At 35.4% G+C, this 23,035-nt stretch overlaps 1 protein-coding gene across 1 annotated transcript; it reads left to right on the top strand.

Moving 5' to 3' along the window:
- The first annotated feature begins 3,837 nt into the window (after positions 1-3,837).
- Positions 3,838-18,580, top strand: C8H7orf78 (chromosome 8 C7orf78 homolog). Its single transcript, XM_067745590.1, is given in 10 exon segments — positions 3,838-4,008; positions 13,946-14,005; positions 14,007-14,143; positions 14,372-14,426; positions 14,428-14,619; positions 16,478-16,508; positions 16,511-16,561; positions 17,779-17,918; positions 18,484-18,528; positions 18,530-18,580. Coding segments are annotated over 10 exon segments (933 nt in total).
- The last annotated feature ends 4,455 nt before the right edge of the window (positions 18,581-23,035 follow it).

The following is a 23,035-nucleotide window of genomic DNA, read 5'->3' as shown; positions in this document are numbered from 1 at the left end:
GGGGCTGTGGTATAGCAAGCATTCTAAGATTTCATAAAGTCTGTATAAGAAGGCATCAATGCCTTTAAAATGTATTTCAGTAGTTAAGTAATTTTCTATTCCAGAATTGCCTTTTTTTGTGTATATTATTTCAGGGATACTCACAACCCTGATAGAGGATATTATCATCTGTGTTAAAGATGAAGAAATCTACACTTCAAGAGACAATAGAATTGGTCTGAAATTATCTAGACCTGAGTCTCGCCTTCTAAATCGAAATTCCATATTTTTTTTCCTAAACTTAATTGTGCATCAAAGTCACCTGGGAAACATTCTATAATTGTAGATTCCCAGGCTTATCCTCGACATGCTGAATATAGTCTCTGGAGATAGAGCCCAAGATTCTGGATAATAAACCACCCCAGGAAATTCTGATACAACTTTTTATGGACCAAGGTTTGTGACTCACTGCATCACAGTATATTAATGCTACTAATTGGAGCCTAAGAAATATATTCATTTCGAAATAAAGTCTTTGTTAGGAGAAATTTTAATGGCATTTAAATAATATTATTTTCCATTACAAAACATTCAAGTTATAACTCACCCTAACAGAACCAGGCTTGGATTAGCTCACCTAAGAATTTGCAAAGACTGATAGGTCATCTTTTCTAGGGTAATGTAACTGTCGACCAGTTATTTATCTTTTTTTTTTTTTAATAATAACGCTATGATGTAGGATTTTTTTTAAATTAATTTATTTGTTTTTTTTATTTATGGCTATGTTGGGTCTTCGTTTCTGTGCGAGGGCTTTCTGTAGTTGTGGCAAGCGGGGGCCACTCTTCATCGCGGTGCGCGGGTCTCTCACTATCGCGGCCTCTCTTGTTGCGGAGCACAGGCTCCAGACGCGCAGGCTCAGTAATTGTGGCTCACGCGCCCAGTTGCTCCGCAGCATGTGGGATCTTCCCAGACCAGGGCTCGAACCCGTGTCCTCTGCACTGGCAGGAACATTCTCAACCACTGCGCCACCAGGGAAGACCAAGTTATTTATCTTTTATGGCGAAATAGCCCTGTGACCAATTAGTCGTGTGGCGAAACCGCTTGAAGTAAAGAGGTTTACGGCAGAAATACAGCACTCGACTTTTTCAGGACTCAGGTAAGACAAGGAATTCCCATAGATTCCACAAAGACTTTTCATGTCACTGGGAGTTTGAAATCTGCAAATAGGAGTTTGGCTTATTTTCCCAATGTGTTCTTGATAATTTTGTATCCAGGAAGACTTTGTTATGGGTGGATGAGATCTTTTACTGTAGAGGACCACATATACACTTATTCAGTAAATAAGTAAATACTGAGAGGTAAGAATGTTCATGTTTCCAGTTCTTGGGCACGTCACAGCTGATTCAAACCTAAAAATGAATTTGAGGACGTCTGTATTTATTCTGTCTCTTCTGGCTTCTCCCTCAATAGACACAGCTTTCTCTTCTTATCAACACTACAGAATTTATATTTAATTCATTAGTAAAAAGTTTTAGTTTTAGCCATTGGAGTTAAGTTACTACAGAGAAAACTTTTACTAGTTAAGCCCCAAAATCTTGTGCCTCTTCTGTGTGACACTGCTTAAATAGTAAATCTTCTGAAAATTAAAAGCTTCCTTCCCACATAAACACATATCTATCCAAACTTCTAAAAGAATAAGAATTACAAAATTTTATTAAGAACTCCTTCCATTTTGTAAGGCAAGCTTCCTGGATTTTACTGAGGGGATAGATAGGGAAATTACCAATAAGTTTCACATAAGTAATCTCAGGATGCAGAGACATATGCAGTTTTTCTATGATTGGGGTTATGAATGTGCCACTCACACTACTAGTGACACCAAATGTTGATTTGTTATCTAAAGGAGGTATTCTGATTGTAGCAGGGATTAACTGTGGATTAGTTACTTGACCCCTGATCCATGGAGTAAAGAGAGGAGGTCATTTTCAATAAGGGGGGGCCTTCTGAAAAATAAACTCTGCATGTTTGACTTGGATGGGATGAATCTCAGTATGAGAGCCAGTAAGGGGTGGAATGAGAAAAAGGCCAATGGGAAATAAAGGTGTATCATATCAACGTCGCAGTTTTTTTCTAGGGCTCTTCTCTGTGTCACAGATTCCTCAGAACAGAGGATCCCTGACACATGAAAAATGATACCCAAATTATATACTTCTGGTTGAGGGGAATGAGTCATTAATGGAATCCTTCTTGTGACACTGTCTAAGAGCCCATTCTATGTATAAAAGACAAATGAAAGAAAATATTTAAATGTTATAACTCTGGGAAATTTTAACAAGAGTTGCCATACACCATCCACTGAGCACAAAGTATTACGTACTTAAAGTACATAACTCGGGTTATATCAATAACTGCTCTTTCACTATTATGCCAAATATTGTTCTCCAGTTTCTCTAGGGGTATATGTTTTCACAGAAACGATAAAGACAATGGAAATGCTACTCTATGGAAAATTATGAGAACTGGAGAGGATGGAGCTTTATGGACCCAGTTTTCTATGCTATGATTCTTTCAAATGCAAGTTTGCATTTTCAGACACCCTTAGTTTGTGCAATATGTTTTAATACATAATTTTAAAAGTTGCTAAGTCTATGCTTATGTCTCTTTTTAAAAAACTCTTACTTCCCCATTATGGTCCACTATAGTTTTTTCAATACGTAGTTTCACAGAAGTAAAATTTTTTTCCTTTAAATCATCTTAAAATCATTAATAGATTCTGGTTTTGCTTTTTATTTATTTTTACTATTATTACTATTATTATTTTGGCCGCACTGTGTGGCTTGCGGGATCTTAGTTCCCCAACCAGGGATTGAACCCACACCCTCGGCAGTGAAAGCATGATGTCCTAACCACTGGACCGTCAGGGAATTCCTGGTTTTGCTTTTTAAATGTATGCTAAGTTTTCTAAAAATTTTCTATACCTCTATCAGTGTTGACAAGTGTTCTAACATATGCACTGCAGTGTGTTAAAGTTTCTCTGATTTCAGTCATAAAATCACATAAAGAAAAAGCAGATAAAAAAAGTTTTAGAATCTGTACTAGCAGTTCCCTCAGTAACCTCTAAAGCAGAGGTCCTCAAATTTGAATTTGAACATCAGAATCGCCTGGAGGGTGTGTTAAAACACAGATTGCTGCACCCCATCTCCAGAGTTTCTGACTCAATAGGTTTTTGGGTAGGGCCTGAGAATTAGTATTTCTAACACATTCTCAAATGATACTCATGCTAGTTGTCTCGGGACCCCACCTTGTGAACCACTGATTTAGAGTTATTGTACTGCAGAGGCTGAAAACCAGGCCTCTGAGGCCAGATGGGGTGGATTTTCATTCTGGCCCCATTGCTTATTAGCTCTATAACCTTGAACAAGTCACTAGACTCTTTCCTTCTGTTTCCTCATCTGTCAAATGAGATAATAAAAGGACTTACTTCCAAAGGTTGCTGTGAGATTGAGTGTACTAACAAGTGTAAAGCACCTAGAACGGTGGCCCACAGCAAAGATCAGTTAGTCAGTATTTTATTAAGTCAAGAATAATTTTCAGTTGCCGCTCTGTGGAAGACGTGTAGATTATTTATTATTCTTAAATCCATTTCTCTACTGTTTTGAAGTAGGACAAATAGAACTAAAATTTTTTATCAGTACTTTGAGAAAAGAGGTAAAGTATACTAAGTTTAAAAATGATGAACAGGGTTAGTATTTTTATTAGGCATAAAAGAGAGTAAACATGTATTTTAGAATGCTATAGAAGGCAACAGACTAAATGAGGTAGTAAAACAAGAATTCGCAACCACCAGAGGATGACACAATGACAGCAGTGTGTGACATGGGAGTGAAGGGAGGCACCAAGAGGCTGAAGGGTGTGGTAGAAAGAGGTGAGAAGGCAATGTTTGCCATTTTGCCTAGGTCCTTAGGAGAGGTCACTGATAACGCTGGTTTTAGATGTGGGACAGTGTTGTGCACTGTAGTGCTTGACCTGGTGAGTAAATGTGGAATGGATAAGTCCTTCTTTGAAACATCACTCACACTTTTGTCAAGGGGCCATGTTTTAATTGGTGTGACTTGAACATGGATAACTGAAGGAGCAGTTCTCTAACCATGGTAAATCTGAGCAGTCTCATGGGAGGAAGGAAAGAAAACAGCACAAATCAACAGACAAGCTATGAACATCAATAACAATGACCCAGGCAGTCTCAGGCTCAGTGCAGAGCAGCGAAATTTATGTACAGTGTGAAAGCATCACATGTGATTAGGCCTATTTTATTCATACACAGCCCTGCTTTGTAGATAAATCTACGGTGAATTGATCTCCATTTCTAATAGTGGAAAGAAAGCCCCTCTTCCCTAGAGTACTCACCAATTGTCTGCTAGAAAACCTATTGTAGAATTTACTGACGTTCTGTAGTGCAACAAGCATGACTCTCCTAAGATGCTCCAGGCAGCTCACCTTGATCTGCCTGGACAATGAGACAGCTAGAATAGGGAGGTCTTCCCTCTTCTGATGAGAGAGGTTGCTTCTAATCTCAACTTCCCCCTGCATTGTTAGCTTTTTTCCTCAAAATATAGGAATGCAACTTTGCACAGGTCCCCAAAGTCACCAAACGCTGAGCAGCTGGCTTTCCCAGACACTCCTGTGAACAGCTGGCATCCAAACTCAGTAAGGCTGGTGCGCAGTTAACTTGTTAGTCAGTGTACTCTGCTCCCCACATCCCCACTGATAAAGGTGCTCTCAGACTTGCACTGTAAACAGGAGAGCAACAGGAGGAGTTCCTGCCACCCAGAATGTTCATCTACCCTGTGTTCAACTGTGTGCCCCACTCCTCATTCCCCACCTAGAGGATATTAGGAGATCTGAGAACTCAAGTCCCCCTTTTTCTGATCTTTGGTTGTAAAACTGTTACCCCAGTAAAATCCATTCCTTAACCCACACTGTGTGGCATGTTAGGTGGCACTCACAAAGAGGCCCACCTTGTGTCAAGGGTAAACTCAAGTGTGTCTGATCTCCAATATCCACTCATATAACTCTGTCCTCTCAACAAGGTTTCACAGGGTACCACCTCATTTCCCAGTGCCAGTTCTCTCATTGTTCTGAAGTGTAACTCCTATGGTTTTATGGACCTGAATTCATGTAAATAAGTATAGTATCTTGTCTCCTCATCTAACTCAAGCTTCAATTTGTTCCTCTTCATGTTTGCTATTTTCAGTGTAGAAATTGTTCCCTTTCATAAGGGAGGAGATAAAACAGAAGCAAAACTGTTTAGCTACATAATGGCATTCATTAATATTATTCCTTCTGCCCAAGAAACTCCCTCATTCTTATTTTCTTATTCTGAACATAATTGAAAACCTATTTTTCTTGTTAATTTATGGAGTATTTCAAACTGCATTTACGTGATAAGATTATTACTACAGTACACTTTAAGGTAATTCATTTGTATAAACATACGTTATTCAAGTGGCTTTTTCAAAAATGTGCACATTCAATGCCTTCCAACTAGAAGCTATTAAATTCTTAGTGGTGGGTAATAAAAAGTAAAAACTCTTCTCTTCTAATTTCCAGAATCTTACTTTAAATTAAGTGTGGCTCATATTCAGGTGAACAAAGATGTGAGAGGTGGTGTGGGATAGCTTATGTGACTGACCCTTAGGAGACAATAATAAAAAGTTTCCCCAAACTGGAGCCAAGGAATTCAGCTTAAGAGATTAGCTGGAAAGGAAGGGAAAACACTATAGGACATTTTCTTTTTCACTTTTAAATGGTGATCACTCTCATGCTTTAATTTTCTTCCCCTCATCTCTGCACAGAAAAATAAGGGATACTAATTTGCAGAGATAAGATGATGCTTTGTTACTTTTTATGATACCCAAAATTCCAAAGACCAGAGGGCAAATATCTAATGTGTTAATTTTAAAAGAAAAAAACCTAGATATTGGAGATGATAATAAAATTATATTAAAGTAAAGAAAAAATGTGCATATTCCTTAATACCAGGAGACATAAAAGTCAGAGTGTGGAGGTTTTTATTTTCCACAACAGGGTACCTTCCTAAATTTGTGGGAGCTGAGCAACAGATCCTTGCACATCCCACACATATTCATGTGCAGTAAAAATTTATTATACACTCAAAGTATCTACTTCAGAGGAGATTTTTGGGTGTTCTATATATAACTTGAGTCACTTAACCATGAAATAGTATCTCCCTAACAGAAACTTCTTGAAAAGCATTCATGAAAGCATTAAAGAGAATTAAAGTAGCTTTTATGCTGTCCACCCATCTAAATCATCTTCCCTTCCTCTCCTTTTTATTAAGAACTTTGTTGTTGTCAAGAATTAGAATAGACCTTGGTTGCTCTAAGAAATTTTCAGAGACGTTCTTAAACTTCAAGGACCTACCCCTCATTAACTTCCCAGGAGAGTAACTGTCAGGACGGATCATTTGACATTTAGTACCTGTCTTGAGATGTATTCCTATAGGTTTGTGTCTTTTCTAGCCAATTATTTATAATTTTCTTGAAATCTGTGGCCACATCATATGTATTTTGGCATCGCAAACAATAGTAGTGAACCAAATATAAAAGGCACTTTGAACATATGCTTTTGAGAAAGAATCATATGCATCTCTATGCAAAGAGAGAGAAAGAGAAATACAATCAGCATAAAGATAGATTAATTTTATATCAAAACTGTAAGAAATTGAGTAAACCCAACTCTACTGTCATTTCCCCAAGGAAAAAACACAGTGAAATTGAATATTGGGGAAAACAGTACAGGCAAATTTATCTTTGAGTCTCAGTTTACAAACTGGGATAAAATTATAAGTAATGCACTGCCACCCAGTGGCGAACTTTCACTTCAGACGAAACAATAGTTAAGCTAGTCAAAAGACTCCAGACTTAGAGATCTTCGTTCAGGAAATTTTACACCTCATTAGAAAAATATGAGGAAGAGAGAAGTTAATGCTCAGGTCACGGGAATTTTTTGGACCAAATGAGAGTGAATAACTAGCCCAAATTACAAACAAACTGTAAAGAAAAAAGCAAAACCAAAAATATTTGACTTTTGTGAGATAATTAGAAACTTGAATTTTGCCTGACTATTCAATATCAATGAATTGATGTTCCTTTTTTTACATGTCATAGTGGTGCTATGCATACGCTTTTAAAATAAAAGTGTTTTTATCTTTTAGTGGAAACATCCTAAAATAATTACTGATAAGTTGATACGATGCATCAAAATAATATGAGGAATGGAGGGAGATAAGTTGGAGGTATATTTAAAGCAATTTGAGCTATAAGTTGATCAGTTTTTTAGCTGGGTGATGGTTACATGAAGATTCATTATACAATTCTGTCTACTTTGGTACATATTTGAAATTTTCTATGAGAAGTTTATTGTTTTTAAATCTCACCAAGATATATATATTATCATTGAGTGTAGAATTTGATCAATAAAAATAGAAAGCTTTCTCCATAAATTATTTTGCAGAAATCAGTAGGTTAAGCCATAAGTTAGGAAGACGAACTTGTAATCTTCATTTGCCTTATAAAGTGAACATTAAGGAAATTAACTCGAACCTTCTTCAACCCAAGGTAATAAAAGAGTTGAAACTGCTTTTCAAATTGTGTTTATATTAAATGTCAACTCACGTTGACTTACAAAAGAGATTACTAAACAAATATGAAAAGTAAATTGTCAAGACATTTAGGAAAACTGCACTGGAGTGGAATTATTTTCTCTCTTTTTTCCTCTTGACATTTACTGAGTATTGAGTTTTGTAGTATGTTGATTTTCTAACCTTTCAAAAAAGAGCTCGGGAGTTATTGCTTTGTTGCTAGGTTTTAGGCAACATTAGAGGTCATGCTTTCACTCTTTTTTCCTACTCTGACTTCACTCCTTTAGAAAATTAATTCTGTTTCTTAGCAGCCCGGGTGGGTAACACTTAAATATACTTCAAGTTCTTTTGTAAAGCAAAGGCTAAATGTTTCCCTTATAAACTATCTGTTTGCTTAGTCTTATTTGGCTTTGCAGAAAAGATCTGCTGAGACATACTGCCGTAAACATTTTTATTAAAACTCTCAGTTTTAAATGGTGAGTGAAGTTACTGATTTTCTAATGAATGCTTCTGATTTTTGTGTTTATTTGGAATTATTCCAGTTTGTCAATTTGTCTAAGTCTTTGGAATCTGTGTGTTTTATGTTAAGATATATGAGATGAATTCATTTAAGAGAGAAACAATCTCTTTATATATAATATTATAAATAGGAGATCATGAAATATGTTAAGAAGGAGAAAGCGCAGCTGGAAGAAAGTGTTGAGTTTCTTTATAAACCTACAAACGTGCATGAATTCGTGATCTAAGGAGTTCACTGTGATCTTAATAGCAGAATATTTTACAATGCTCTTTTCTTATGTTGGCATCATCTAGGTATCAGGTATATATCTATATCAATCTATCTCTCTGTCTGTCTATCTCCCCAAATACTTAAGTTTACAAAATTAAACTCAGATACGTAAGCAAATTTAGAAAAAAATATAATTAGATATTTGAGCTTTTAGATACAGTTTCAAAAAAGGAGCATCTGTAATTTCCAGAATTTGGCAACCAATTGCTTGCCAAATGGTTCAAACCGTTGAACCATTTAAAGTTTGCATTTTTGTAAGGTAGAAAAATCGTTGAATAAAAGAATTTCACATGGCTCAACCTAAAATATGCAGAGCCCTACATAGTGTTTGTAAAGATAGAAATCTTTGTTTCAATTTTATATTCTAATTTGGGGGCAGATGTTGTAAACAACTAACTTTAATACAAGGTACAAGCCAAAATGTAGCTTCAAGTTCCATTGCTGTATTCAGAAGGAAGTATGAATCCTGATAGATCTGGGAATGCTTTTATTGGAGGTGGTATTTAAACTGATCCTTGAGACCAGTGTAATTTCATAGTTGGAGAATAACTGTGCTTACTGAATGCAGATTAAGCCATTCTTTTATTTCCAGTGAGACATCTTGGCCAAAATATAGCTTTTGTAATATCAACATTTACCACTAAATCTTTGACTGAATGAGAATATTGCTAGTTTACTTTTTCTGACTTTCTCAGCTACACATCTTATGACTTTGTATTTCTCTGTGCCTTAGCTTTTTCCATGTAAAGTGAGGATTATAATGTGATATTGCCATCACAGGCTTCAATCTTTCAACTAGATCTCCAGTTGATTTCTTTCTGCTGGGGTGTCTTGGGACTACAATGACATATGCTAATGCATGATTCATATATTATACTATAGAAGCTTAATTTTACACACATATTATTCAAGGAATAATATGTAACAATAAATTCATAATATAAGGACAAAATAAAGAATCATGCAAAATTAAAGATAATTTCTCACTAGTTTAAATATCGCATAGTAGCAATTTTTGGTAGTCAGGAAGACCCAGGCATATACAGAGAGAGACAGATGGGAGCTTTAGTGGCAACAAGGTGACAGATGAGCGTGTTCATTCCCAGCTACCTAGTCAAAAAGAGGGCCAGACCAGCACTGCATTCTGCAATCACAGCTTCTTAGTCTGATGGCTGTCTAGCTCTCTAACTGCCATGATACTTGTTTTTTATATCAATTAGACTTCTGAGGTCTTGATCTATTCTTATTCTTCCAGTTTATAACCCTCCTCGTCAGTTTCTTCATAGCTGTATGTCCTGGTGGGACACTTCATTGTCTCACCAACACCATCAGTCTTCATGTCTTTTCATGGCAGGAGATTACAAAACCCTGACCATGAATCAGTCTACTCGTGTGCTTTCTTTGCTCATGTAACCAGATTTCAGAGCCCTGCAGGAGACAGGTATATTTACAATTTTAGTCAAGGCTGAGCCTTCAGTGCTTCTCAGAAGTTTAAAAATATATTTCTACAGAAATGTGAAGGGTCATAAATGAGGCAAGAGAGTTATAAAATAAGGCATATACTGGGAGCAAATTAACAACTGACTGCCAAGGGCTTGATTTTCATCAGCTCCAGGTCAGTACGTAGGTCAGGGCTGATGTCACATTAGCCAGATTCAGAAGAGTCCAACATGAAAAATAGAACATGCAGATTTATTAGTTTATGAGAAAAATAAACCAAACTAACTCATATTTTTTTTCTAGCTCATTGTCTTCCAGTAGACTACTGTACATGCAAAGCCAAATGATCATCTGAGGGTGATTTGGTGAAAGTTAGATGAGAGTAAGAATTAATTAATGGTTTATATGTTAAATGGCCCAGGTTATGAAAAGTCATGCATCAGTCTTCTAAGTTTAGATAGATATGATAATGAAAATAAAAATATCAAATATGGGCCAGCATGCTCTCCCCTCTGGATGAATCTTGGAAGGGTACAGCCAACCTTCAAACTCTCACCCTTTCTTTTTAAAAATCTTTTATTTATAAACCCTTTTAATTTCTATGCAGACATTCCTCTTGTTTACTGTATAATGTAGAAACATGAAATTAACATATTTTTATTATTTAATTTATATTTTTTGCATTGCTTAGGAAATAGTAATCCTATTTCCACATATTTTGTTAAGTGGTGTGTTATTTTAGTGATTATTTTATAGTAACTTTGTAGAGATTGTAAGTGGCTCCCTATTCATCAACTCTCCCTTATTTTTAATGTATTAATGAGCAACAGAGGATAACATATTTTTGAACACTTGGGGAATTTCTAATCTTCTCACTCAGATATTAAGCACACTCTTTTTTTGTCTCTATTCGGCTTTTTAAAAAAGTGTATAAGAATATTTATCATGAGATCTAGCCTCCTAACAGATTTTCAAGTGCACAACACAGTGTTAATATAGGTACACCATTGTACAGCAGACCTCTAGAATTTATTCATCTTGTATAACTGAAACTTTATACCTGTTGAATAGCAGTTCCTCATCCCTCCTCCCCCTCAGGCCCTGGCAACCACCATTCTACTCTCTGTTCCTGTGAGTTTGACTCTTTTAGATTTCCTCATATAGGTGGAATCATGCAGGAATCATGACTGGCTTTATTTCACTTAGCATAATGTCCTCCAACTTCATTCATATTGGTGCACATGGCAGAATTGCCTTCATTTTTAAGGCTGAATACTATTCCATTTTGTGTATATACAACATTTTCTTTATCCATTTGTTAGTTTGCAACCTCCTCAGGAGCTGCACAGGTGTAATCTGAAACTGGCCCCTGTACGTGGAGGGCAAGGAGAGATGGAAGACAGAGGCAGACCACTCCAGATTGGGAGGTAGGCAGGTTTAAGAAGCGAAGGAACTTACACACGTGACTTGTCTTGGGCGGCTGCTAAGATGAGTAGATCTCTGTGCTCCCCACTCCCCCAATTTAAAAAGTTTATAGAGAGAACTTCACTGGATAAAGTCACGTATACAGTCCAGATAGTCTCGGCACCATATTACTATTTCAAGGCTGTGTCCTTGGGCAGCTTCTAGGTGATGCACACATTCTAAGGACAGGGTAGCGGGTAAGGGACGTCTGATTGCCTGGGTCCAGCTCACGGGTCAACTGGTGGTCACTTTCTCACGATGACCTCCTCCAACACCATTCATCCAGCAATGAATATTTAGATTGCTTCTGTATCTTAACTGTTGTGAATAATGCTGCAATTAACATGAGAGTGCAGATATCTCTTTGAGATTCTGATTTCAATTTTTTGGATAAATACCCAGAAGTGTGATTATTGGATCATATGGCAGTTCTATTTTTAAACTTTTGAGGAGCCACCACACTGTCTTCCTTACTGGCTGCATCATTTTACATTGTCACCAATAGGGTACAAGTGTTCCAGTTTTTCTACATCCTCACCAACACTTAATGTCTTTAATTTTTTTGATTATAGCTATTCTGACAGGTGTGAGATGATGTCTCATTGTGGGTTTGATTTGCATTTTCCTGATGGTTAGTGATGTTGAGCATCTTTCCATACACCTGTTGGCCATTTGTATATCTTCTTTGGAGAAATGTCTATTGAAGTCTTTAGCGCATTTTTCAGTCAAGTTATTTGTTTTTGTTGCTATTGAGTTGAAGGAGTTCTTAAATATTTCGGATATTAACCCCTTATCAGATAAACAGTTTGCAAATATTTTCTTCCATTCCATAGGTTGCCTTTTCACTCTGTTGATTGCTTCTTTTGCTGTGCAGAAGCTTTCATGTTCCCTTTGACTATTTTTTGCAAAATTTAAGTGGACTCAATTAGATAACACCTATAGTCTTGTTCTTTCTATTTCCCAGGAAAAAAGTTTGTCTTTTATGTTTACTGAAATTTATCCAACATGATTTAATGATTAATTTGTTTTTTCTAATTGAGATAAAATTTATATAACATAATTTCACTACTTGCCATTTTAGAATGTACAATTTAGTGGTTTTTAGTATATTCACAATGTTGTGAAACTATCATCACTATCTAATTCCAGAACATGTCTTTCAACCCCAAAAGAAATCTTGTACTTGTTAGCAGTCAATCCTAATTGCCTCTTCCCCACAACCTGTGGCAAAAAATTTTTTTTAAATTGATTTTGTCACTGAGTTTGTGAGCAGTTTGTTACATAGCATTATTGCAGCAAAAGCTGACTTAGCCACAGGCCTATACTTCCAGTTATATAGTGGACATATATTTTGTTTAAATCTACTTATTATTATGGTCTTTTTCCATAAACTGATCCTCCTCTTGTGTTTCTTATCTTGGTTAAGAAATTCTGTATTATCTTTGATTCATTAAAATTCCTTGGTGTGTCATTAAAGACCTTTGCTAATATAACCCCAATTGATTTTTCTATCTTTATATTCCACTGCCTCCTCATATACATATGCTAAGCTCCTGCCACACATGCTTCTTGCTTTTCTCTCAATGGGCCGTAGTCATTAAAAAAATATATTCATATTAGAAGTTGAAAAACAATTTATCATTTTATATTACAAAATATTTATTATTAATTTTTTCCAGTTGACATTTTCAGTGTTTCTCCAAAGTAGTTTCTCTTTATACACAACTTTGAATTACTGCATAATAACATTTAGAATCTTGAAAAGCTTCTATTTTGATGTTATTGTCAAACAACACAAGATTCTAGCACAAGACAAGGAAATTCATCCCCACCTCAGATCCTTATTTCCTAGGAACCAGCATTGTTTTATTTCCACTTAGCCAAATATATTTTAATTGATTATTATTCCTCTTTCCATGGAGGTTTTAAATTCATTGGCATTGTCTAGTAACATACTAACACCTTCATTAAATCCTAGAAGTGTGCCAACCATATCCTTGTCACAGATCAACAAAGAGCAAATCCATGATTCTTATCCATAGATCCCAATCTTAGAAGCTACAATGCACTTATTATGGTTTAGGTGGCCATAGAAATCCTAGAAATAGCTTATGACAAATTTTACATACTTTCTGTGCCTTGGTGAAATGTTGTTTCCTTCCTTTATCCCCTGGCATATTTCTACTTATTCTTCAAGATCAGTTCAAATGATAACTTTTCTTTTGATGTCACTTCTGTTTTCCTGATAGAATTAGCTGAGCACTCTCCTTGCTTCTCATAACACTATTGTAGTATCTGTCACGTTACACAGGTTTGGTTTTTGTTTTCATGCCTTTCTCCCAATAGCCTCTCAGTTACTTAAGGACATGGATTTCAAGTTAATCATTTTGAATCCCTAGTCTCTAGTGTGGTGACTACTGTGACAACGATGCTGAATAAATACTCGCAGCAGCCATGATACTTTCATCCCCTCTACACACGCTCCTTGTCATTTCTGAGCTTTTTTTCCTGCTTCATAAATCCTTTAGAGATCACCCTGGCCCAGAGAGAAAATATTCAATACACAGTTCTACAGTAGCATACTTCACCAATTTCCATATCTGTTGCAGATTCCAACATGTGAACACACCCTTGAGTCCCGGAAAGGCAGGAGAGGCAGGGATATTGTTTGCAAAGGGGCTACAGCAGGGTCCCACACAAGATCTCAACTCCAAATAGAAAAAAAATGTCCTGAAAACACCACGATCTGAAATAAAAGTCAACATATGGGAAATAAAGCCTCCTGATTTTAGTTATAAACTGTATACATCTTTTTTTTTTTTTTTTTTTTTTTGTGGTACCCGGGCCTCTCATGGTTGTGGCCTCTCCCGTTGCGGAGCACAGGCCCCGGATGCACAGGCTCAGTGGCCATGGCTCACGGGCCTAGCCGCTCCGTGGCATGTGGGATCTTCCCGGACCGGGGCATGTACCTGTGTCCCCTGCATCGGCAGGCGGACTCTCAACCACTGCGCCACCAGGGAAGCCCAACTGTATACATCTTTGAGATTTCCAGAAAAGCCATCAAGGATCATTAAGGAAGAAGAAAGGAGAAAAAAAGGTATTTTTTCCAGGAACAATGCTTCACTTTCCCAGCATAAGGAATCATCCCAACAGGGCCATGTCTCCTAAATTTATAACTACATTTCCTCATCTGGATTCACATAAAGTGAAGTTAATATTTGTGGAAAGTGGAAAATATCCAAATGGTGTATACCTCAATCCAAAACCACATAACTTTCCACAGGTACAAAAAGAACATCTGATTCTAAATAACTTAAAAGAGATAAGGGGGAAATATATTATTTTTATTCATTTCTTAATTGTAACAACTATTACATGAGCAAAAAAGGTATATGTGAATATAATGTGTATAAAGTTGCATCTTTATTTCTCATGGAACAATACAACTCAAATTCAGCAATAAATGAATGAAAAAGGAGAGGTAAGACTCTGGTTAACGTTTCTGATGGGGTTTTATCTGCAAGTTGGAATGACCAACTAGGGATGGCTTTTCTAGGGCTCAAGAAGAGTTTGGACTGAGGTGTAATTGGAGAACAGACCTCAGTTTCCAGGAGTTTACAGTCTAGTAGTAATGAAATCAAATCATGGAACAAATGGATGAGTGAATGCAAATTGACAAAGGGGGGATATTGTATTATTTAAATGAGTCTAATGATTAATAATTTAAATAATATATGAGCAAGAATTTCTAATTTAAAATGGTGGTGGTGAATATATATTTAAGGAGATGCAAATGAAGTCAAAAAATAATTCCACTAGTATATGAATATATCCTATACTTAGGTGTATAATTTAACTTATAAATACGATTCTTGTTAGGTAAAGAGTGAAGCAATAGGAATGATAATACCAAAAAAAAATTATAGAAAAAGGAAAAAATTTATTCCATTGGGAAAACATAGGGAAGCAGTTAAAAGCATGGCCTTTGGGATCAGTGTATCCCAGTTCTCTCTCTTATTTTCTAATAATTTTGTACAAGTTATTAAGCCTCTTTCCTTATTTATACTTTAGGATAACAATACTATATGTTTTATATGGTTATTTTAAGTAATGAAGGAGACAATTATATACAAATTTCTTACAATAGAGTTTGAAATATTGAGATATTCAGTAAAAGTAAACTCTTGGGAACTATTCGGATAAAAGTTGGGAAATTCAAGATGCCTTGATCCATAACCTTCTCTACTTGTCCAGGGCATCTAAACATTTTTATATGTAGTAAATGAAATATGTTACCATTTGGAGATGAGGGGAGGTCAATTAAATATCAAATGCCATTGGTTTATTTAAATATTTCACTAGTTAAAGTTAGAATTATATGACTTGGGTAAGTAAAAGTTCAAGGAATGGGGGACTTTGGAAAAATTTTTATTGGAGTATAGTTGATTTACAATGTTGTATTAGTTTCAGGTGTACAACAAAGTGAATCAGTTATACGTATACGTATATCCACTCTTTTTTAGATTCTTTTCTCATATAGCTCATTAGAGAATATTCAGTAGAGTCCCCTATGCTACACAGTAGGTTCTTATTAGTTGTCTATTTTATATATAGTAGTGTGTATATGTCAATACCAAGCTGGGACTTTTCAGTTTATATTAGTTCATTTTAACCATGTTAAAAAAACCTTTGTTTTATAGTTTACTAAAAACAGTCAATATTTATTCTATTCCAGCCTCAGCAAATTATTTTAGCTTTGTTCAATATTTTTCCTATTGCCTGAAATAAATTCAGCTCTAGAAATAAAGCATGTAACTCTACTTGCATTTAAGATTACTTTACCAAATTCTGAATAGATTCCTTTAATTTCATCCTGTTTAAAATATCATTTCTGAATTATTCACAAAAGGATAATCAAAGTCCTCTCTCCACCATAAATTAATTGGTTATACACTGTCTTGAATCTTAGATTATTCTATCAGATGTTTATAGGCAAGTTTTAAATGCTATAACAAAATCCTCAAAATTGCATTTTACTGGTGAAATATTTAATATTTGGAAAAACCAAATTCCAAATTGAATGTTAGCAATATGAAACAATATTTATTAGTAGTAACACAATCTTCTCTTTACATATCTAGTACCAACATAATTTACCAAGTTTTGTGACAACTTAGAAAAGGAACCAAAAGGATTAAAGTTTAAGTCACAACACTTAAGTACAGGTAAGTTATTATAATAAGGTTATGAATATGGCCAAAAAATAAATTTTCTGCATTATATCTTGATAGTAATACATAAAAAGGCAAATAATTTAAAAAGTATTTTTTTACTTATCACCTTTAATTATACAGTAAATTTTTTAAATGCCCAGTTAATTAATGGCAACAATCCATATGCTTTCTTATCCACAACTTTTAATATATTACTAAAGATTGAGTTTGTAACTCAATGTGTTCTGTGTAGAGAACCAATGAGTTAATATATACATTTCAGAAGCAAGTTGCATAGCTTTGAATCTTGGCTTCATTGCCCTAAATTACCTAAACTGTCTATATCTTGGTTTCCTCATCTGTAAATGCGAATGATAATAGTTGAATCTTCATCATAGAATTACTGTGACCATTAAATCTGTTATACATATGTAAAGCACTTAGTTAATGTATGTAAAGCATGTGTCGTCTAACACATGGTAAATATACATACCATTATTATTATTATGGTGCCATTTGTATAGTGTTTATGCAGACTTAATTTGTATAATGCAGCATTTTTTATTTGGATAGGGGTGAATAATACATACTGTGTTTACATATTATAATTGCATATCAATTATAAACAAAACAATAAGGTGTTAACAGTGGCTGATTTTGGATAGTGGGATAATGGTTGAATTTTGTTTTCTTCTTTTCAAAATGAGTAGCAAATAATTTTATAATTGGAAAATTAAGATAATGTATTTGCAAACAATGTATACATTTTGGCATGGATTAAATTTAAAAGGTCTTCTCTAGGTGTGTAATTAAATTGGTACACCTCAAGTCCTGATATATGAGTCACTATGGAGAAAATACCAAGAATATTTTGTAGACCAATAAGACCAAGCCTTTGATGTTAAGAAATGTCTAAGTCAAATATAAGATAGAATACAAAATATGCCATTCCAGTCACAAAGCACTAATGTGAAAAAGTTTTAAAAAGAGGTTTCCAAGGAAATAAACTAAGGTAGGATTTGAATTGAAGCTGGAAGAAGGACAAAATTAATTCCAGCAGAAAGGGTAGAAAGGATAAGCAAATTTTTATTTAGATTCGCATTTATAGATTGCCCAGCAATTTACTACACCTGGGTCCTTATCTCCAAAAATGAGCCCATATTCTGAGAGACATCATGAACAAAGACTAATGTAATTGCTAAGTTTCTCATTTGTCTTCCTGTCTCTAGTAAGTGGATGCCCTTTGCTGAAGGAAGGTCAGCAGAACACTACAGAAAGATTTATCACCTACAAGCCTCATGAATGCACCTGGGATTCAACGCTAATTTTACCAAAAGCCCTGTGGCCTATTAAATCTGTGTCACACGCGGTGAGTTTGCCTCTTTCTCTATGGCTGTTGTGGTTTGTCTCCTGCACTGTCGTTAATGATTGCTTTAATGAAGGAGTTTTTCATTTATTGGAGTGAAAGATACTTCTATCTTTAAAAGTAAAGCATGCAGATTTCTGATTTTTCTTAAAATGCAAATAGTGGATTATCTAGAATTTTGGATTTTTTTTTATTATTACAAAGATAGTTGGCATGGTGGATTGAGGGCTGAAGATTGTGAGGAATCTTACCCAGGTTTACTCCCACTTTATTTGGAGCAGCCCATTTTGAGTGAATTGCACTCAAGTAAGAAGGACTGACAAGAAGACTCTGTCATACACTCAGAAAAAGTTGCTGAAACACATACTTCATGGCTCAAATTCTCCCCTGGACAAATAAGGCTGCTTTGAACAGCCCTGTATGTCCAAGCAGAACAAGATGTGCATTTGGCATGCAAAGCAAACTTTTAAAGCAAAGATTATTAAATAGCGATTTTAAAAAGATAAACGAAAATTAAAGTTGATACACGTTTGCTTTTGCTAACTTCCTTTGTACCATCTTCCTTAAGAGACACAGAAGGTGGTCAGATGCATACAGTGCATTTATGGATCGTTGTGGAAGAAAAGTTTACTAAGACATGCAAGAACAGTGAGCAAAAATTTTAAGATTTGTTGTTGAATACTTAGATTAACTCTTGAGAATTACTACTCAAATGACTATTTTTACTACTGTGTACTTTATCCTATGGGAGCTCTACTATCCTAGGAATTATAAATGAAGTATTTGCGTGGTGCTTAAACCATTTTAAGTGGAGTCTGAAAGAATCCAGTCCCTTGATCAGATAATTATTATTTTTCTTAGATTTCAGCTGAATTCTGGAAAACTACCAGTGACCATGTCACCATTCCACATTATTTTGCCTCCTTTCAAGACAACAGGAAACATTCTATTTCCACACACAAGTGTTAACAACACTTGTGTTCCTTGCCTCAGTAACGCTATGTCCTGTCATCTGAGAAGCCTGGGCATACCAACTCACTAACTCCTCACATGCCTTTGACCATTTCCTGGGAGTCATCCTCCCAACAGCCTTCTTCTGGCCTTCCCTACTCACCCATCTTGTTTGAATACCCTTGTCCATCCAGGCACAAACACCACCCAGAGCATACCTATAGCATAGCTTTTTTTTTTCTTTTTTCTAAATTAAGTTATAGTTGATGTACACTATTATATGTTTTGGGTGTACAACATAGTGACACAATTTTTAAAGGTTATAGTTCATTTATAGTTATTATAAAGTAGAGGCTATATTCCCTGTGTTGTACAATATAACCTTGTACAATAGCTTATTTCCTTTGTACATAGTAGTTTGTACCTCTTAATCCCCTACCCCTATGATGTCCCTCCCCCATCCCTCACCCACTGGTAACCACTAGTTGGTTCTCTTTATCTGTGAGTCTGTTTCTTTTTTGTTATATTCACTAGTTTGTTTTATTTTTTAGATTCCACATATAAGTCATATCATACAGTAATTGTCTTCCTCTGACATATTTCTTTTTTTTTTAATTTATTTACTTTTGGCTGCATTGGGTCTTCATTGCTGCGCGCAGGCTTTCTCTAGTCGTGGTAAGTGCAGGCTACTCTTCGTTGTGGTACGTGGGCTTCTCATTGCGGTGGCTTCTACGTTGCGGAGCACGGGCTCTAGGTGCGCAGGCTTCAGTAGTTGTCAGTCGTGGGCTCTAGAGTGCAGGCTCAGTAGTTGTGGCGCAAAGGCTTAGTTGCCCTGCAGGATGTGGGATCTTTGTTCCCTGACCAGGGATGGAACCCATGTCCCCTGCACTGGCAGGCGATTCTTAACCACTGTGCCACCAAGGAAGCCCCTATCTGACATATTTCACTTAGCATAATATCCACCAAGACCATCCATGTTGTTGTAAATGGGAAAATTTTCTTCTTTTTTATGGCTGAGTAGTATTTCATTACATTCACCATTCAGTATATTCATATTTACCATTGCACTGGGGCCTACGGGGAATATTGTAGGCATTTGGTTTATTTTTAAATTAACGTTCATTTCATATTGGAGCATAGTTGACTTACAATGGTGTGTTGGTTTTAGGTGTGCAGCAACTTGATTCTGGTATACATAGATGTATGTCTACTCTTTTTCGCGTTCCTTGCCCCTATAGGTTATTACAGGCTATTGAGTAGACTTCTCTGTGCTATACAGTACGTCCTTTTGGATGGTGTGTGTTATTAGTGTGTATATGTGAATCCGGAACTGCTGATTAACCCTGCTCCCCGATGTTTCCCCTTTGGCAACCCTAAATTGGTTTTCTAATTCCGTGAGTCTGTTTCTGGTTGGTAAATGAGTTCATTTGTATCAGTTTTAAGATTCCACCTATAAGTAATACCCTATGATATTTGTCTTTCTCTCTCTGACTTACTTGTCTTAGTATGGTCATCCGTAGGTTCATCTATGTTGCTGCACATGGTATTATTTCCTTCTTTTTTGATGGCTAATATGCCCTTGTGTATAGGTACCACAGCGTCTTTATCCATTTTTCTTTTGATGGGCTTTTGTTTGAATCCCATTCTTGGCTATTGTCAGTAGTGCTGCAATGAACATTGGGGTGCATGTGAGTTTTCCAAGTATAGTTTTCTCCGGATATACTCCCAACAGTGGCAATGCATAACATAACAATGTTGTGTTAGTTTCAGGTGTACAACAAAGTGAATCAGTTATACATATACATATATCCACTCTTTTTTAGATTCGTTTCCCATATAGGTCATTACAGAGTATTGAGTAGAGTTCCTTGTGTTATACAGTAGGTCCTTATTAGTTATATATTTTATATATAGTAGTGTGTATATCTCAATCCTAATCTCCCAATCTATTCCTCTCTGCCCCCCCACAAAAACCTCTTTTCTTAATGATTTTTAAAAGACGTCTTCTTGAGAAAATGTGGCCAAGGAAAATTAATGTGGACTCATAACAATAGCTTGGCATTTTTCCCCTTTTCCTATTTTTTGGTTCAATTTGTAGAAACTAGGGATTAGCACTGTTCCCTGAATATGTAGTAGGAATTACCTATAAACTTTTCATTGTCTAGGGCTTTCTAAGAGAAAACTTACCATTAGTAATACGATATATTTAGTGGCTATTAGTCTTTTTAAGTTGTTTTTTCACCTTTTACTAATTTTGTCACTACGTTTTTACATTGTCCATTTAATGTGGTTTTCTGATGTACTGTTAAAGTATTATTCACAACATAATTTGATACGTTTCGATATGTCTTTTATATCTTTAGTTATTTCCCTTCATTCTGTATGTTGCTTGCATTCACAGTCTTTTACTGATGATCAATTTTTTCAAATGTATGTCTGACTAACTGATCTTTAAAAAAACAGCTTTCAGTTTTGTAAATCATATTTCTGTCTTCCATTTCATTTAATGACACTATCTTTATTATTCCCTTGTTTAATTTTTTGCTGTTGTCTGTTTATTCTGTTAATCCTTTTCTATCTTCTTTATTTGAAGGCTTAGATACTTAATATTCATTTTTACTCTCTAAATAATGTTTTCAAAACCGTACGTTTACCTCTATTCACTGCTGTATTAGCTTTGAATTGTGTCCTAGAATGAGAAGTACACATTCTATAACAGTTCATTGTTTTCTTAGCTCCACTTGCTGCATTGGTCTGGTATCCTTTATATTTTTCAAATACTTGTCCCCTCACAGGGAAAATTTGCTCAGTAACCTTAATTTGATACAGAGCTTATTCATTTCATCCCAGATTCCTGTTGAAGCAAAATACTATGGTCCCTTTTTAAAATATTTATTTATTTATTTATTTGGCTGCGTCGGGTCTTGGTTGTGGCAGGTAGGATCTTCATTGCGGCGCGTGGGCTTCTCTAGTTGCCGCGCTCGGGCTTCTCTCTAGTTGTGGTGCTCAGGCTCCAGAGTGCCTGGGCTCAGTATTTGCGACCTTCTTAGACAATTTGGCTATTATATTTACTTAGTTTTCTCAAAGAGTGAGGAACAAAATATTAAGGTTAAGAATTGAGAAAAGCTTTAAAAATTAACATCATGTAAAAGGGATACCTTCTCCCCAAGGACAACAGCAGATTATAAATTTAGCTGCCACAAATCTTCCCAGATTTTAACGTTAAATCTCATAATTTTCAACTGCTATTTTAAATAATGAATGTAAATTTCAAAAAGAAAAATCATGTTCAATATGATATTAATTTTGCTCAAAATATCACATTTATATACATAAAAGATTAGGAAGTATATATGAAAATATTTAAAGTGATTACGAAGAGTACAATTTTTTAATATTTTATATATTTTCTAAATTTTCTTCAGTTTATACATTACTTTAGCAAATAGAAAAGAAACAATAAAAGCTAATAAGTAATGCTAATAAAAATTAAAACCAAGCTAAAATCATTCCTCTCAAAAACAAGCAAATTTGTACCACAAGTTGTCCCTTTAAAATTTTTGTCCCTTTAAAATTTTGTTTCCATAGTTTAACAATCAAGTTATATGTTTCCTACCTGGGTCTGGCCTAGAACAGTGAATATTTTCATGTCTGGTAGATATTTATAGGTGGAATATTAAACTTTATTATTTTCAGAAGGGATGAGCCAAATCAAAAGTTGGTTCTCTCAGTAAGACCTTTGAAAAAACATTATGTTGAAAGAAAAAGGGTTCAAAAATGATTTCTATCTACCTGAAATAATGCTATAAAGGACTATGATTTCAGAGAAGGGGAAGCTAAACCTGAGAATACTACCAGCTAAATTGCTTAATACAGACCCATGTGGCAAGAAATGTCATGGGAAGAGATGCTCTGGTCATATGAAGCAATTTCAGATCAAGCCTTAACATTCAAATCACATTACCCTTAGTGCTGCAGTAAATGACTTCTTTTTCTCATACTGGGTTTTAATCATCTGACTAGCAAGATGGGACTATGGGCTGAATAATCTTTGAAGTCCCATCCATCTCTCAGTTTCTATCTCTGATTTCACATTTATTTAATTATGAGGAAATTCGCTACCAACATATTTAAGCTATTTATTTACCACCAAAATAATGCAAAACTAT

The sequence above is a fragment of the Pseudorca crassidens genome, chromosome 8, assembly GCF_039906515.1.
Source record: "Pseudorca crassidens isolate mPseCra1 chromosome 8, mPseCra1.hap1, whole genome shotgun sequence".
NCBI classification, from domain to species: Eukaryota; Metazoa; Chordata; class Mammalia; order Artiodactyla; family Delphinidae; genus Pseudorca; species Pseudorca crassidens.
The sequence above is the reverse complement of the archived record's forward strand: the minus strand, read 5'-3'. Positions and strand labels throughout refer to the sequence as shown.